The following is an 18,946-nucleotide window of genomic DNA, read 5'->3' as shown; positions in this document are numbered from 1 at the left end:
AGCAATCCCACTACTGGGCATATACCCTGAGAAAACCATAGTTCAAAAAGAGTCAGGTACCAAAATGTTCACTGAAGCTCTATTTACAATAGCCAGGACATGGAAGCAACCTAAGTGTCCATCAACAGATGAATGGATAAAGAAGAAGTGGCACATATATACAATGGAATATTACTCAGCCATAAAAAGAAACGGAATTGAGTTATTTGTAGTGAGGTGGATGGACCTGGAGTCTGTCATACAGAGTGAAGTAAGTCAGAAGGAGAAAAACAAATACCGTATGCTAACACATATATATGTAATCTAAGAAAAAAATTGTCATGAAGAGACTAGGGGTAGGATGGGAATAAAACACAGACCTACTAGAGCATGGACTTGAGGATATGGGAAGGGGGAAGGGTAAGCTGTGACTGAGTGGCATGGACATATATACACTACAAAATGTAAAATAGATAGCTAGTGGGAAGCAGCCGCATAGCACAGGGAGATCAGCTCGGAGCTTTGTGACCACCTAGAGGGGTGAGATAGGGAGGATGGGAGGGACGGAGACGCAAGAGGGAAGAGATATGGGAACATATGTATATGTATAACTGATTCACTTTGTTATAAAGCAGAAACTAACACACCATTGTAAAACAGTTATACTCCAATAAAGATGTTAAAAAAATTAGTTGAGATGAGAATAATAACAGCTAACATTTACTGAGTGCTTGTTTTGTGCCAGGCACTGATTTGAAGGGCTTTATATGTGTCAACTCATTTACTTATAACAACAACATTATGAAATAGATGTTACCACTGACTCCATCTCACATAGACAGACACTGACGCACAAAAAATGGTTACGTTATTTGTCCACGTCACTCAGCCAGTAAATGGTAAACCAGGATTCAAATCCAGGTGCTCTCACTCCAGGGCCCTCAACCTTAACACCACCTACTAATGCCCTTGGGAAGCACTGGATACAGCACCTGGCAAACTAAGGCAGTAAATACAGGAATAAAAGAGAGAAAAAGATGGGGCAGGAAGAAGGAAAAAAACGTTTACTCCATTTCTCTCCTGGATTCCAGGTCTCCCAGAGTTAGTTTGTACGGTCTTTAGGAGACTGTAGTTCTCCCACAACCCTCAACGTTGCCCTTGTCCTGGCCTCCTCTGTGGAAGGACCTAGAATAATCCACTCCACACCCCCACCCAGGCTGAGCAAGTGACATACCTTGGCTGAGCCAAAAGCAGCTCCAGACAGTCACAAACCAAAGGCCCATCACATATGTTTCAGCTCTCCTACCTTAGAGCGAACTCTGTCCTGCCAGAAGTCTCCCTTCTTCCTCTTCATTTGAAAATCCTAATCCTGGAACCTGAGCCGCCTAGCAGCCCCCAGTGCCCCACACCATCTCTGGGCAGGCGTGGTGGCCCCCAGTGCTGCCATCTCAGAGCTCCTGGAATTGAGATGACACACAAAGCAAACGCTGCCACAGAACATGCTGTGTTCCTCCTGCGCACAGGGGCCTGGCGAGGCAGAGCCGTGGTCATCACAGAGAGCAAATAAATGAGCCCTGGCAGGTGATTCTCATGGTGAATGATGAGGAGAGTTGATATTACACTATGGGCTACAGGGTACTTTTAAGATAAAGATAAGAGAAAGTAAAGTACATAAATATACATTTAGGAATATAAAAATATATACTTACGGGGGTGCTGCAGGATCACTCTAAAAATACAGAAGCCCAAGGGGGAAATTTCGGACTGCTGAAGAAGCTCCGACAAGCCAGCCAGCCATTTGCACCACGGTAAAGCGCCTGTCCTAGGCATGACCCTGCTTTTGCCAAATTTCCTAATTTTGAAGGTGAAACCAAGCACAGGCTCTTTCCTCTGATGATCAAAGTAACTACTGCTTCCCCTAGGTCCCATGTGGAGGGGCCAGGGGAGCAGACCCAAGGAGCAGGAAGATTGCAGCTCCGCTCACTGTCAGCAGGGTTCCCACTCCATGGGAAGAGGGGACGGAGTTCTCTCCAAGACCTGCACGTCCCCAAGGAGTGCTGGGATGGGCCCCCCATTCAGGGAAGGACAGCAGTCCCGTCAGCCAGTACTAGCATGTTCACTGGTCACACATGGACTAGAGAGCACGTCCTTTCCTCGGGCTGCCCTCAGAGAGGTCAGAGGGCTCCTTTAATGGAACTAATCAAGAACAGCCATGACTATTAGTAAGAGCAGCCAGGCATTCAGGGGCTAGGTGAACTTGCATACATAATCCAGCAGTCCTCCCCCAATTATACATTTAAAACCGACCAACTTCTCTTATGTTAAACATATCATGTACACTCTCATTTTTAAAATCTTATTTATAATTCAGGGTCTATAGGCTTCAGCGAACTTTGGGTCAGTCAGGTGACAATAGGGAAATCGCCTTACTGTATGGTGGCTTTTGCTTGGAGGGCCCAGGCTCCACCAAGGAGATTTTCCCAGGAGCCTCTGTAAACCCAGACCCTGTGAAACACGTTTGTAAAATAAGGTCCAGGCTTTGATAGATCTGCAGCTGTGAAAGTCAAGAAAACAGTAATAAACTGAAGCAAGACAGGTGGGGATTTTTATTACATTTAATGACACAGATCTTCCCAAAGTAATCTGAACCCCACTACGTCACAAAATTATTCACATTTTTATATATTCCAAAAGCAAATCCTGCTGCAATCCTGGCCCCAATGTAACTCCTCAAAACTGAAATAACTCCTTGAGAAATAAAAAGATAAAATAGGAATAACTTAAACAATAGAGTTAGCAGATCAGAAAGCGAGCAAAAGGCAGATTGATTTGTGAAAGAAAAAAAAAAAGAAAAAGAAAAAAAGGAATGGGCATTTAAGATCTTATCCCTAAATTGAATTAAGGAGTTATGCTCAAACCATAAAAAAAGAAAAAAAGGACAATGAGTGTCACAGTGTGTATCTGAACAATAACTGCCACGGAATACCAATTCATTAGAACTCATTTCCTTCAGCTGCTTATATCCTTCCTAAGTGGCCCTTTTCTGAGAACTGTACCATAGTCTTAATGTAATACAGTATTTATTTATTATTGATGACTACTCAGACCTCAGAATAATAAACTGACAACTATAGTTTCAGACACACTGAGACCATACAAGCAGCTGTAATTTAAGCATATTGTCTGTCTTTCAAAGGTGGAATGCTTGTTGTGATATATACCTTTATTAGGCTGAAATTCTGAGAAGGGAATAAATTAATTTTGTTTTATTTTGGCTTTTGGACTTTTTTTCTCCTTTAATTTTTAATTTCGTTTTCTTAATTTACCTAATGAACCAATTCCTATGGTAATAATGAGAAAAGAAAACTTGATTCTCACTGAATCTTATAAAAACTGAAAGGGTTTTAGGGCATGGTAGAGGAAAACGCTCAGGTTATAGCATGAAGGAAAGACAAAGGTTTCCGTTTTCAACCCCTCTCTTCTCTGGGTCTGTAGACCCATGAAGACAAATGTCCACTTAAATCCAGCCCCATCCTCTTCTTGTTCCTCAAATTGAGTAAATATTTCATAAAGGCACCCTTCTACTAATTGTAAATCTGGTTTTGGCAGTCATTTCTGCCAAACTTAGTGTAGCTATTTCAGAGAAATATTTGAAGAAGGTTTTGTTCCTCATATAAATTTATTTAAGAATTGCTGGAAAAAAGGAGGGGTAGGTGACAGAAGGAGTGGTTTAAACTACAATCAAAAGAAATTAGCCTCTAAGAGATAAGAAAAAGAAATGAAAAAAAAAAAAAAAAAAAAAGAAATTAGCCTCCTCTTACAAATGTATCATAGAAATTAAACCTTTAAAGCAAGACCTGAATTCTCCAGAAGTAATGCTCCCTCTTCTTAGGTTTTCAGTTGATATCATGTAAATCAAGCCTAACACTAAAAAGCAAGCAAACAACCACAAAAAAACAGATTTACCAAAAATGTAAAATCAGGGTGACAGTCTTTTTCTAGAGGACATATCAGTTTATTCCTCTAGATAGCAGCTTCCTCGAGCTCATGGAAAATGTAAGAGGAAAGGGAAGGGACAGGAAGGGAAGGGAACGGAAATAGGTAGAGATGGGGGAGGGGTGAGGACAAGCGGAAAGGAGGAAAAAATGAGGAAGGAGGGAAAGAAAAGAACTTTTCAAGAACACATCCACTGCCAAAAATCAGGAACACCTGAAAAGGCATCTTGACATTTTCATCAGAATTTTAAGAAGTGCTTTCCAAACAAAAAAGCACCTGCCACCCAATTATTATTTTCGTTTTCAAGCTCAAAACAAGCATACAAACAAACTAAAACACAAATTTTCCACCTTGACAAGAAAACTTGAGCCCAAAACAGGAAACACTTTAATCAATGACTCTTACCTGGGTACAAAAGACTGTGTAGGTACAGGTTTGATTTAAAGGGGGTTAGACACTGGTGATTTGATACACAGAACAAAAACTGTTGTTCAATTGGCTTGATGAGTGAGCTCTTCATGATGCTCCTCCAGCTTTCATTCAGTCTCCCCTGTGAAATGTGAAGACACTTCATACACTACATGTGGTACTGAGAAAAAGGCAATCAATAAACACAACCAAGGAGAAGAAGATGATTTCCCTCTATCCAAATCTTGGCACATAGGAATGAGGCAATGTTAAGTTAGCAAAACAAACACTTGTGTGACCTTGGGCAAGTTACCTGGCCTCTTTGTATACTATCAGGATGATGACAGGCAGAGTATCTACCTACCTCTTAGTGTTACTCTGAGGAGTTAGTACAGTCCTTGGCACATAGTAAATGTGCAGAAACTGCTAGGTGTTATTGAGCCGAACTGTTAAACATGCCCAATTCAATTCTATTCCATGGAACAATTATTTTTGAGAGTGGAGGGGGTCAGTATAGGATTTGGGGGTGTTCTTAGTCCCCCATTCTCAAGGCATTGGCAGTCGACTGCAGAGATTCTCAGTGCTAAATGTGCATTAGAATCTCCTGAAGAATCTTTATAGAAATACCGATGCCAGGCACCACCAACAGAGAGTCCAATTAAGTTGGTCCAGAGTGGGGCCTGGGCATCAGTATTTTTCAGCACCCCCAGGTGATTCTAATGCTCACTGAGGATTGCTGACCCAGGAATTTTCCATGTGATTTGGCTGTATGGCCACTGCCTGTGTGGTCTGTCTGTTAGACTCTGCCAGGACCAGGAGCCCCTGGGATGAAGGGAGGTGTATCATTATCCATGTGCCAATCACCACAAGCCATCAAATGACAAATCCCTCCGAAGCTGGTGAGCAAATCAGAGAGGGAGGGCCTTGAGGTTGGAGCTTGGCATCTATAGGCTGGTTTGCTTTTTGCTTTGGTTGTAAGGGAGATGAAGGGGCCCCATGGGAGGAAGTAAAATGGCTCCCACCTGCCCAGCAGAGATGGTAAGGTTGGAAGCCATAGCAGCCCCTCCCTTTGGAGCTGGAGGCCAAGGAGCTATGACAGAATCAGAAACCGGCATTTTAATTCACTGCTGTCCTTTTCCTTTCCTTTTCTTAGTTTATTTCCTTTTTGCTATTCTTTAATTTTAGAGAAGTTTTTGGGCTACAGTTCTCGTCTGTGTCTGAGGACGTCTGGGCCTGGGTTCTTTGCCCTCCCTCGAGGTGGGAGCATTACAAGTGGACAAGCTCCTGCTGCAGGCTGGCCATGGCGGCGGCAGCTGGGATCACGGGAGCTGCTCACAGGGATGGAAGGGTCGGTGGGCCAGAGCTGGTGCCATCTTCTCAGTCTGCCATCCCTTTGCAGAGACCTCCCTCCAGTCCTCTGCCCTCTTCTTGGGAGAGTTTTCATAAGGAAAACCAATTACAATACAAGGCTGAAGGAACGAAGTCCTTAGTGGAGGCATGTGAAGGGGCGGAAGGCGGAGGGCCTGAGTCTGCCTGAGGGACCAGCAGGTTTCACAGAAGAGGCCTTGTAAGCCCAACCTTGAAAATGGAATCTCAGTGAGCACACACCAGACGTGGGCAATCAGCTCTTGATAAGGACGGTGACACCGAGGCAATCACACCTCACAGGAGAACCAGGGATAACGGGTGTGTGCGTGTGTGTGTGTGTGTGTATGTGTGCATGCTTATGGGACTTGTTTAATGGTAAAATTCATATAACCTAAAATTCACCATCTTAAAGTATACAAAGGATCATCTGTTTTATACCAAAAGTATCAAGGCCCAAACCATCCTGAGTAAGGAGAAACAGGTGTATTCCAACCCCTTCGACCCATCTCTTCCACACATTCCCTGGTCAGACAACTGGACTCATTGTTTCTGGTCCAAGCATCCCTAACTTAATCCCTAAGTGCTAAGAATCTACTTTTTCATTTCCCCTGAATCTTGAGATCACCAGGAAACCAGGAGAGGGAAAGATGATGAACAGTGAAAGAGCAGAAGTGCAGAAGGGAAGGACAAGCATTGGTGCTGTAAGCAGGAGAGTCCTTGAGAAGAACAGGGCAAGGGACATGGAGTGGAAACTCACTGGGTCTTCTGCCGAACGCTCCTCTCTGCTGCTGTCTACCCAGCCCATAGCTGTGACTGTCCCGTTTTAGCTGCCTGACCTTGCTTGTTTGGATCTTCCCTGGATTCACTGAGACAGCATCATTCTACTAAATGCCCTGTTTGCTTAAGACGAGTCAAAGTCACCTGGGTTCTTTACAACCATGAAAACTTTCACTGACACAGCCCTCCAGGACCCCTGCCTCACCAGTAATCCATGACCCAAATTGGGACAGGAAGAGAATGGTATGGAGAGCTTTCAGAGAAGGCCTATGAGCATATTCCAAACCACTGAGTGGGACATGTTACAAAGGAAACCTATTCACTAACACGGAATTTTTTTTCTTACCTTCTCTCTATCCCCTCACATCAGGGTCCACATATCTGCTGGTTCAGGGCTTTATGTGACTTAATGTTAGCCATGTTGAAATTCAACACAATTTGGCATTTGGTAATTACGTGGGCCACGTTCCCTAAGTGGTAATTAAGTGGGCTGTGTTCCGTATAATCACCTAATAAATGCCTAGATGACTATTTTGGCAACCAGAGATTATGTGGCCCAGCAGCCATCCTTTAATCTACCAAGCAGAACGTTCTAAAGTAGAAGCCTGCAAAATGGGAAATTACCGAGCTGTCCTCCACATTCCTCTGTGCTGAAGGCGGGAAGTCCTGGCCAGCCCTGGGCAAGGCGATGTGTGCCCTAAAGCATGAATGACCCTCAAACCAGAATTTCAGGAGCCTGACGACAGTGAAAACCTAGCACGTCATCCCACACTCCTTTATTGTTCAAAAAGATTCGTTAATTATCTTGATGTTGCTAGAATGAGGGACTACATGATACAACACCATAGGACCCTCTGGGGGATGTTCAAGGACAATGTCCATCGACTCTGCTTAGGTTCCAAAGGGCTCTGCTCTTTCTCCCCAGGGTTCTCCTATCACACACTCCAGTTTTGGAGAACAATGGAATGTAATGGTTAAAAGCATGGTCACTGAAGCCAGATCACCTGGGTTCAGACTGTAGCTGGGCCATTCACTAGCCATGTTACCTTCAGCAAGGCACTTAACCTCTCCTTGCCTCAGTTTCCCTATCTGTGAAATGGAACTGGTGATAGTACCTACTTCACAGAGTTGTTGTGATAATTAAATATTAATTCATTTAATACAAGTGAAGTATTCGGGCCAGTTCCTGGCACTCAGGAAGCACTTAATAAGGAAGAGCTATTCTTAGCTGGCCTGGGTAGGAAGGGAAAGAAGACAAAACCTGAGAAATGACGACAGCCCACAAAATGACGAACTTCTTACGACATATCTGAATTCCAGAGTTGCCTCATCACCTCATTCAACAGCCTCCCACAAAAAATATTTACTGAGCACCAACCACAGTGTAAAGTCAACTGACGCAAGGGTGGCGACAGAGTGGTGGGGGGAAGGAAGGCTCTTGTTCAGGGCACACACCTGGCATGTGTGGTGGAGTTCACCTAAGTTAAATGGGATCCCACTGTAATTCTGGCTGTAAAATAGTGATGAACAGTGAAATAGTAAAATAGTGAGCAGGATGGCAGAGTCCCTGACCTTGGGAAGGTGTCTTTCAAGTAGAAGGAGCAGACTTTTAAGCGATCAACCCACATAAAAATATAACAACACACTGTGTCATACTTTATGAAAGAAAACTGCAGAGGGCTAAAAAGGTGTACCTCAGAGCGGGAGGGGGTGTCATGGAAAGTCATGAGACCCAAAAGGTAAAGAGAAGTGACACATACAGGGTCAGGAAGAAGTATTCCAGTCAGAGAGCACATGCAAAGTCCCCACAGCCAGAAGGAGCTTGTGTTTGAGGAGCTGAAAGAGGGACCATTAGATAAGGGGAAAGGGGGAAGATACTAGAGGTAAGACTGCTGGCAGACCCGCATATGTGCTGTCTGAAGGAAGAATGTGGTTCTTATCTCCTCCTTGACTCCTGTTCGCCACATTTTCTAGGTACTTTATATTGTAGCAGGAAACTGAAATTATTTTAGCAAATCAACAAGAAGCACTTAAGCTGCTTACTTACATAGGACAGCAGTTTAAAAATATCTCTGTTCATGCACCGGATATTTCTTCAGAGGGTAGCTCGGTCTTTCAAGGATATTCTTTACTTCAGAGATGGAGTCTTTCTATATAACAAAAACAAATCCAGCAATTGCATTACTCATAATGTAATACAGATCAAGGATATCTGGATGTGTAGTTTTGCATTTAAGAGGTCTATGAATCCCATATATGCCATATATATTGTGTTCATGATACATGTGTGTATATAGATACTATTTCTTTTTTCCCCCTCCCTCCCTCCCTTTATCGCTCTTTTTCTTTCCTCTTCCTTCTTCTCTCCCACGCCCCCTCCCTCTTCCCTTTCTTCCTTTTTTTCTTTTTACATTTTAAAGGGATTCCCTTACTTGAAAAAACTACATATTAACAAAGCAAAGCAAATTACTTCGCAGACAGGCAGTAAAGTAATCCACGAGCTTGGTGATTAGGGTAATCAATATTCATTTAAATAATTCATTTCAATGCCAGCATTTAAATGTCAAGATGACCAATTCAACTACATGGTATAGTTAAATCCAAACAGAGGGGGCACTGTCAACCTTCTATTTGAATTTTTTTGAACTGGTGACAGGTCACAGCTAATGGCTGTACATCTGCAGTAGACAAAGTGCTGGGTTTATCTATCTATGGATGAGAAACACTCCCCTCACCCCCATAAAAGTCAAACAGTGAAAAACACCTTATTAACTTTGAGGAAAACTTTTTTCCATGTTGTGAGCTCATACAGACCACACACGTCCCTAGATTCTTCCCTGGACAGGGATTCCTGTCCAGAGTGGAAGGAAATGTGCTTCGGGCCAGTTGCACTGTCTTCTCTAAGTTCTTTGATAGGACCACGCTCCCTCTCACTGTAGGACCTCTGCTTGATGCGTGCTGTTCTCCAAAGTAGCTGCTACTCATCACTCAGATTGAAGCTCCACTGTCTCTTCCTCAGGGAAGCCTGCCCTGACTGCCAACCAAGTCAAATACTCCTTTTCATACACTCTCAGGATACCATGTAACCTCCTTGGTGAGCATCACAATTTTACATTTATTTCTGTGGTTACTTGATTAATGTCTGTCTCCCCTGCTAGACTGTGAGACCCAGTTCCCATATTATTTTGTCAGCAAAGATCTAATTCCATCAGAAGCCCTGACCTTGTTTAGGTGTTGCTGAGATCTGTGGGATGTCAGACAACTGCAGACCCTTTCGTGGATCTTCTTCCACATAGACTGGGACCCAGGGTGGAACCTGCTCAACAGAGTAAACAGGGTGGAGTATTATGCAACTGATAAAAAGGACACAGCATGCCTAACAATGAGGGTCGATATTTATAACTTAAAGGTGAGAAAAAAAGCAGCAACGTGCAAAATAGTGTGCATAGCATGGTTTCAATGTCTTTATTAAACCTAGGTATAGGAAAAGCACTGGGAATAAAAACAACCAAGATGTTAAAAATGGTGTGTGTCAGGGTGTGTGACTCTTTTCTTCTTTGTAATTTACTGTTTATTTTAGATATTTCTCTAAAGAACAAATCCTGCTTTTTTTTTTTTTTTTTTTTTTTTTTTTTTGCGATATGCGGGCCTCTCACTGTTGTGGCCTCTCCCATCGCGGAGCACAGGCTCCGGATGCGCAGGCTCAGCGGCCATGGCTCACGGGCCCAGCCGCTCCGCGGCACGTGGGATCTTCCCGGACCAGGGCACGAACCCGTGTCTCCTGCATCGGCAGGCGGACTCTCAACCACTGCGCCACCAGGGAAGCCCCCCTGCTTTTACTTTTAAAACATGTAACCCCAAAATTTTTAATACAAAATTTAATCCCAACTGTTTTCCACCACGGGGTATTTTATGTGTCATTTACTTTAGGCCACCCAGACCCAAACTTAACCACAGATCTTAGAGTGTCTTTCAGTTTCTCAAACAGGCTGCATTTCTCCCTTCCACAGGCACTTGCCAGCACTGCTCCCTCAGGTAGAATGCTGCTACCCCCAACCCCCATCCCTGCTCATGTTGAGTCCTACCTGCCGTAAGAGCTCAATTCAGTCATTGATTTCTCAGGAAGATCCTTCCTGTAGAGCAGTGGTCCCCAACCTTTTTGGCACTAGGGACCGGTTTTGTGGAAGACACTTTTTGGCACCGGGGTGGGGCGGGGGGGAGTTCAGGCGGCAATGCGAACGACGGGGAGGGGCAGATGAAACTTCGCTTTCTCTCGCTTGCCTGCCGCTCACCTCCTGCTGTGCGGCCCGGTTCCTAACAGGCCACAGACTGGTACCGGTATGTGGTGGCGGCGGGGGGGCGGGTGTTGGGGACCCCTGCTGTAGAGGAAGTGGGCTTCCCTATTTCATGCACTTGGAATCCATTCACGCCTCATTCACAGCACTTCCCCCAGTGGATATTTTGTCATTATTTGGTTAATGTCTGTCTCTCCTCCTAGACTGAAGTTGGGACTGAGCCTCTTGGGCTAATAGCTCATCTCAGGGCTTTGAATACCACAGTAGGAATTTAATATATATTTCTTGAGTGATTGAATTCATCCATTCATCCATTCATTTTGGGGAGGGAAGTGAGTACCAATTCTTAAGTTAAGGCAGAATTTCCAGTTTGATTATGGAAAGCACAGATATTGTTTTCTTAAAATGCCTAAAAATTTTAGCAATTTGGATAAAATCGTTCTCTTTAACTAATATACAGTAAACACTGGAAATGACAGAAACATGTGAGAATCAATCCAGTTGTTGTTATGGCCACCACACTAATGAGTCCCTGTGCAGTTGCCCCTCTGCTTGGTTTGGGACCCACATCCAGGCCACCCATCCTGGCTCCCTGTAACGAGCATGTACCCTCTGGTTTCCAGGGAGACAAGACCAAGAGAATGACTGGATCTACACAAATCCAATACCAACCCAGGAAAATGACTCACAGCAAATGAACGAACCATCTAAAGCACTGCCTATGTTTAAGAAAAGGCCAGGCACATCATTTCTACACTCCTCTTAAGAATTTTTAAGATGAAGGAATAGAAATAATTTGAAGCTATAAATGAAATTGGCATTTAAAAATAGCCACCACATGGACACTGCAAATGCTTTTTCATTGGTCTTGAGTAACCAGTGCCAGAATTATCTGTACACTTGTTACCCTTATTACTATATACAATCAACACTATATTTGAAGACCTCTGAGAATGATGAGTCAACAGGCAAGAGCAGTGCTCTGCCTTGATTATGGCCTTCTCCTTGTGCAGTGGGACGACTGCGGATGGATGCTGAAGGGATGTGACTCTATCCGGACACTGGAGCTAGGGAACTGGCTTGAGAGTGCTTCTCCCACGTTTGGGACTACCATTTCCCATGCTGCTACTTAAAAGGGTTTTCCACTTCCTCCATTAAAACCTTGGGCTGATTCTCACTCCAAAACTTTCCTCCCATCTCATCCTTGCAAACTTGGCCCTTGCTGATTTCCATATTAAGTCAGCAGAAACTCAAAATATTTCTCATGCACTTCTGTGATCTGAGCAGAGGGAGACTGGTCCCAGTGGCTCATGTGAAAAGAATGGTGAGTGAGGCAGAGCCTAAGCACTGGCAGTGAAACTATGCCCCTTATGGTTGACTACCAGAAATTCTTGAGCTTGACTTACAGAAGGAAAGGAAACAGCTTGTTAAAAAACCCCTCTTCTTACAAACTGCCTTTACTGATTAAGCTTCCTTTAGTTGTTTTTATTCTTTTTTCCCTTCTTTATTTGCATACCCTCCAAGCTTCACATAGCCTAGGGTAATATATCACAAGACTTCTTAACCGCCCCTATAGATAAAGCCTCTGACATCACAGGTCATTATAGTAATGGTGGGCTTAAGTTGTTTTACAAGAACGTGGAATTGGATCCTGTCTAGTTCAAGCTGGCTAAGACTGGTTGGGATAACTGACCCTAAAACTGTGTCTGCACAGTTATCTGATGAACAATTTTTTGACATCAGAGGGCCCAAAACTCCACCCTCAGATCATGCTAAGTACCTCCATCTTTGAACATGCATTCCATGATGAAGCATGTAACCCAGATATGCCTGGGCAAAGTACCAATTACTTCACCTTTTCTCTACCTCCAATCACATTTCCTCATGCCTAAGACCACCCTGCTTCTTTATGCCATAAATATCTCAAGCCCCTTGCCTTTGGGGAGGTGGATCTGAGACTTGTTCTCCCATCTCCTTACTTGGCTGCGTTGTGAATAAACTTTCTCTGCACCTCAGCATTTGGCTTGCTGTGCATAGGGCAAATGAACCTGGTTCGATGATAACAGTAACACCTAGTGTTCCAAGGGCTGCCTCTGTGAGGTCAATGGGGAATGGATTCTTCCACAGGGGCTACACTGAGGTCAATGGAGAATGGATTCTTCCCCAAGGATACAGAGGGATATCCTTTACTCAAAACAGCTGCCTTAAATATTATCTTCAGTGCCACTTCCCTGGAGGTTAAGGTGGCAAGCTCTCCTGGATGCCTGGAACTAAGAGGTTTCCCACAGTGCAGGACTTTCAGCGCTATAACCAGGACAGTCTTGGGCAAACCAGATAGCCTTTGTGTGACCATGTTATACTTTGTCACCTTATTTACAAATTCATAGTTTGATTAGTTCCAAACCTATCAGTTTAGAGTGACTCTGGACACAGAATTTGCTGACTCATCAGAGATAAATGATTAAAACTGGTCTGCAGCCAGAGTCATCATTCTACAGTCAATTGTGCTAATTCCTGTGAATGACTTGCAAAAGCTCCCCACTGCCTTCCAACTGAGGCCAAATTCCTTAGCTTGGTTTCCACAGGCCCCCTCAGACTCTCAGCCTTGGCACCCATTATTCCCCAAGGCTGCTCTAACTTCTAAAACCTGACAGCACCCCCTGCCTTCTCACCTTCCATCCCTCCCCTCCATGAACTATCACAATCCAATCCCCTCCCCTCTGGGCCCCCATGAAAATGCCACCTCCTCCATAAAACATTCCAGAGTACTTTCCTTCTCCTTTATACTCTGATAGCATTTGGTCTGTACTGTTCTCAAAGTTCTGCCTTGTAGAAAACTCTCTGTGTACATTTTTTTTTAACATCCTCTGCAAGTTCTCAGAGATCAGAAGAAATGTCTTAAATGTTAGCATTTCTATTCCAAGACTAGCAGGTTGACTATCAATCTTGTTTTCCTTCTGAGGCACTGTTCTTTTCCCTTGTGTCAGCAAGTATTTATTGAATGTCTACTAAGTGCCATGAATTGGTAACTGATTCTTCATGTATCTTTTTTAAAAACTGAGGTATAATTGGTGAGGCACACTTTTAACCACAGAGATTCTACATTCCCCTCCACACACCCAGTACTAATCTCAAGGATTCTGACTCAATATGAGGCAATTCTTCAGTGAGCCAGAGTTGAGAATTACTGTCCTGCTGCATAAAGATACTCAGGAAAGACTGGTTGAATGAATGCATAAACCATCTAACAAATTTATTTAAAAAGAAATGAGGCCTTCCTAGATCTCCTTCCTAATGGAATTAACCTCCTCCTGCTCTGCCTTTCCCTTACATTTCAATTATACTTCTGTTAAGTGCACATCATAATCCATCTCACATTTAGTGACATGGGGTGTGCCTGCCACCCCGTCTAGTGTGTGAGCCACTGGGAAGCAAGGATGTGTCACGATCACATACACTGCACATAATAGGTTCTCAGTACATGGATGCTCAATTCAGTCCCTCAGAAAAGCTTGCTATGCTGATTATAAGGAGTTTGGGTGATGTATGAAAACAAGGCACATGGGCAAAATCCATGAGCTTCTTCCAGTTCTGGCAGTAAAGAAGCACTTTGGGCTGTAAGAGGATGGATCTTTGATCACTAAACCCCTTTTACAGATGAGGAAACTAAGGTCTAAAAGGCTGAGTACTTGTGTGAGATCACAGCACTTGGAGACAGGTGAGCAGAGCTCAAGTGTCCTGACTACCAGTTGAAGGTTCCTCCCCTTCTCTGTTTAAAATAAATTCTAAGTCTTTACATCTGGGGTAACCCCCCACCTGCTCTGTCCACCTGTTAAGCTGCAGGCTGGTAGAAAGAGAAGAAGCCAGAAGGGAAGGGAGACCACGCCCAGAGAAGGGTGTATATGTGTCTCACCACCTGTCTCTGGGACCCAAGGCCAATTTTTAAAAATCTATGTTGTGTTATTTTCTTCCAACATAGTAACTAATCAAAGACTCACAATTACTTAGTAGATTTTATCAAAATATTTTACTTGGTTTCCTCAAGTCCATTTTAATATAAAGGTATTCTATCATTTCTGAAAAAGGTCTAAAAATGCATTGTCACTTTCTTATAATTCTTACTAAAATTTCAGTGCCACTTTTGTTCTGGGATATTTACTACAAGTCTCTGTTAGCAATTGTATTATTTTTATGTGGAGATTTCTTATTCTCATCACTAACAATGCAGAGAAAAGCAGACTGGCCTATCTTTCATTCAAAACAACTATCTTAAAAATATTATCTTTTGTGCTACTTCACTGGACTTGTGACCAACTGTCCTGGTTTGCCTGGGACCAAGAAGTTTCCCAGAATGCAGGACTGTCAGGGTTAAAATCAGAACAGCCTGGGGCAAACCGGATGGTTAGTCACATCAGCTGGGAGTACAGTTTGGAAAATAAAGGTTCCTGCTCTCAATCTCTGGCCTGCACTCCAGACATATGCAACTGTGGGTTTGTGTCTGTGTGTGTGACAATAATATAAACAAGCCAACAAACCATATCTAGAAAAAGAGAAAGAAAATACACCCATATGTTAATCATGCTTGTCTTTGGGTGGCAGGACTATAGGTGATTTTTTTTCACTACTTTTCATTTTTCTACAATTTCCAAACTTTCGATAGTGAGTTCTTTTATATTGGTGAAATCAAAAGCTTGAGTTCTAAAATATATGACAGATAATAATGGATACATAAATAGTACCTATGCCAAGTTAGCTGTCTGTCCCATTTTCAACAAGCATTCTGAGATATGCTTTCCAGGGTAAGAGAAAAGTCTCAATTCTTACTTTTGGGATTATTTTTCAAGGAATAATAATTTTTCATATCAAGGTGTCCCCAGCTGAATATTCCTAAGGAAGCAAACTGATGAAGTGACCTGACTTTACTCCTGCCAGACCAGAAGGCACTCTTCTAGCAAAGAGATGGGTGCTTGCTGCTGACCTTTCTCGGAGAAGGGGCTGATCCAGAAGAGGGCTGGGAGATCTGGAGTGCTGGGAGGTGGCAAATGAAGTTTCCCGGTAGAAATCGGCATGCCCTTGGTTACTGTAACTGGCCGAGGGCTTTCCAAACTTACTTGAATCTAACGATAATGGTGATTCATTCCTTAAAACAATCCGTTCATCTGGCTCTTTGATAACCTGAGTGACAATGTGCATTAATCTTTAGTTGTAGTTTTTGCTTTGGTTTGCTTAATTCAGAGCTGGGGGCCAGGTGGGACAGGGAAGAGAACTGGGGTCAAGATGATAGAATACCTGCCCCAGGGAACTCCTGCAAATAAAAGAGGGGTGGGAGTAGAGAAGACTAGAGACAAAATGCTCAGGAGTCAAGGGCAAGGAAAGATAACCAAAATTCTGTACATTTGGCATATATTCACAAGCCAAAATAAACTCATGCTCTGAGCTTTGGTTTGTGAGGATTGGAGATTATTGGGTTTGGGAAAGACATAATTTTTTAGACAAAATATTTAACTGCTATGGCAAAGGAAGCTCAGTGTACTCCATTTTCTTTGCATATATCCATTCTTATGTTGTAACATGGAAGTTTGCACCTTCACCTGCATAAACCAATCAAACTTTAAGAACAAGTGATTTACCACCTCTATATACAAAGGTATTCGATTAGAGAAAAGGTAATAAAATCCCTATTGATAAAAGTAGATATTGGGCCTACATACACCCTCACTGGTGATTCATCCTACAAATGAAAAGAGTTTATGTGAGGGGAATAAACCAACTAAAGCAAAGCAACTCAAGTTAAACTACAGCAATTCCATAAGCAGCATTAGCTAGAAATATACTTTCCACCACTTATGGGAGACAGCACAATAATTAACATTAGATAACTGGAAATAGATCAGTTTACAAATGCTACTTCTAAAATTACCTTTAAAAAAAATTACCTTTACTTTAGTTGCAAGTCTGTCAAGAGAAGAAGCTAGAAGAAAGAGGAACAGGTGTTTCAATGACTCATTATTACCAGTTACCCCTAAAGCTGCTGTTACATTTATTCCACAGCAGTACAAAAATATTACACAATGAATGAATTATCAGAGAACTTAAATGCTCCCTTGTAAATTATACCATCACCTTTAAGTCTTCCTGAAGTCACAGCAATTTATCTATTAGTTGTACTGTCCTCTTGAGGTCAACAATTAGGTTATATTAATGACAGCACGTATGGATACAGGAAGAGTAAATGGGAGTCTAAAGTGAAGCAATAAGTTCAGTAGCCCTTGGGAAGCCTGGAAAACTCTTATTTGCCCAGGTGCCCAGGGCCTAAAAGAAAGCCATTTGGCTCAATGTAAAATTCATACTCTCTGCCTCTTCTGGAATTCCCTTTATATTTGGTTTACATAAAATCCTACTTATGCAGAAACTCTTGAGTGTACTTGTCCAAGGTAGATACAAAAATGAATACATAAGAGCTTGGAAAAACAACACAGCAAAAGTGTAAATCATTATGATTACCCAAGTTATCATAATAAGTAAATAGACCTAATGCCAGAGAATGGTAAGAATTACTAGAAGTAATAAATACACACAGATAAAACCAAGAATAAATGGGATTTTTCCAGGTTGAAAAAAAATGCTTTTGAAATGAGTATTTGCAAGGCTATGCTAAGGCCACCGTGGCTTCCCCCAGCATGACTGGGGCTTAGGCAGTGACAAAGGACTGCTGATTCCCCAATGCCACTGGCAATAAGAAGGAAGATATAAAAAGGGATTTTTAAAAGCATGCTAATTGTCATATCCTCTGGGCATGCACATATGTGTGTGGGCATCTTATCCCAGAAGCTCTCTTCTACCCAACTCCCAGCTGAGGAGGGAATTAGTAATGCTAAGCCCCTTTTCAGCTATAACCATAAACCTGCCCTGTTGCCTAGGAACCCCCTTGTTACTGATTTTTGAATACTCCCTTTCACTGGGAGTTTGCCCTTGTTCCCTAGCTTCTCAAAGTGTAATCCATGGATCAGCTGCATCGGTTTCACCTGGAAGCTTGTTAGAAAAGGATTCCAGGCCCCACCCCAGCCTTACGGAATCAGAATCTGCACTTTAACAAGATCCACAGGTGATTCAAATGCACACTGAAGTTTGAGAAGCACTGTTTTATTCTACCTTAGGCCTGAATGAATGAGCTGACAGGTGACCTAAGGAAAAGTCTGGCTTGGAAGCTACAGTGATTCCAAGAATCTGAGCCCAGAGGGCTGAACGTCTTCTCTAAATGTAAGTATGCCAAAAACTTGGTGTGTGACCTGTACACACTCTGTAACCTCTCTGGAACCTTAGTTCTCCACCTGCCAGGATTAAGAAAGACAAAGGCTGAGACCAATGTGATATATGAGTCCCGTTGTAATTGAGCTAGCAACTGTCCTCCCTGGGAAAGGACATTTCCTGTTGCTTGATTTCACAGTAATGGGGAAGACAGTGCTGCTTTTATGGGCTACATGGGTGATTTTCAATCCAAAGGACTTAAATGTCAGAGGTGATGAAGCACTTTCTGCCTCAAACCCTGTCTTCTGTCCTTGGTTTGCTGCTGTAGAACAGTCACAGTGATTGAAGGCCACCGGCTTGAGTTACCACAAGAGAATGTGCAGCCCCTTAAAAGTATAAACCTTTCAGCCTAAGATAGGAAACCCTGTTGTCAGGGATGGTACAGGTCCAGTCTCACCAAGAGTCAAGAGAATGGGCCACCACCATCCCTTTCTAGCCTAAGAATTTTTATTAATTCAGGAATGATTGAAATTTCAATCATAAAGTAAAGGCCTCCCAGGGAGGCCTTAACCCAGTGCCTCTCAGTGTGTGATCCAGGGGCCTCCCCATGGGTCCCTAAGACCTTTCAGGAGCTCTGCAAGATCAAAACCGTTCTCCTAACTATATTAATCTCTCTTTCACTCTCTTTCTCTCATGACTATATAATGGAGTTTTCCAAAAGCTACATGATATGTCATTATGTCACCACTCTGATGGCTAATAGAATGTGTGCTTGTATATTCTTGTATTTTACAAATTTCTCAGTTTTAATTTCTAACACTAAATATTGATAGATATCATCTGCATACACAAAGTTCATTGGGGTCTTCAATAAT

The 18,946-nt window shown here is 42.8% G+C and overlaps 1 protein-coding gene across 7 annotated transcripts in view; it reads right to left on the bottom strand.

Annotated features, from left to right (window-relative positions):
- Window positions 1-4,330: 4,330 nt before the first annotated feature.
- The window catches only part of SPATA6L (spermatogenesis associated 6 like), a 59,807-nt gene continuing 45,191 nt past the window's right edge, over window positions 4,331-18,946 (bottom strand). For all 7 annotated transcript variants that reach the window (XM_067041591.1, XM_067041586.1, XM_067041587.1 and 4 more), the window contains 5 exons: window positions 16,760-16,794; window positions 15,802-15,998; window positions 9,751-9,844; window positions 8,576-8,678; window positions 4,331-4,525 (listed from right to left, as the gene is read on the bottom strand). In XM_067041591.1, the coding sequence (XP_066897692.1) occupies window positions 8,589-8,678; window positions 9,751-9,844; window positions 15,802-15,998; window positions 16,760-16,794 (416 nt within the window). In that variant the 3' untranslated portion in view covers window positions 4,331-4,525; window positions 8,576-8,588. The remainder of the gene's footprint in view (window positions 4,526-8,575; window positions 8,679-9,750; window positions 9,845-15,801; window positions 15,999-16,759; window positions 16,795-18,946) is intronic.

Source organism: Kogia breviceps, chromosome 8 (genome assembly GCF_026419965.1).
Source record: "Kogia breviceps isolate mKogBre1 chromosome 8, mKogBre1 haplotype 1, whole genome shotgun sequence".
NCBI classification, from domain to species: Eukaryota; Metazoa; Chordata; class Mammalia; order Artiodactyla; family Physeteridae; genus Kogia; species Kogia breviceps.
The sequence above is the reverse complement of the archived record's forward strand: the minus strand, read 5'-3'. Positions and strand labels throughout refer to the sequence as shown.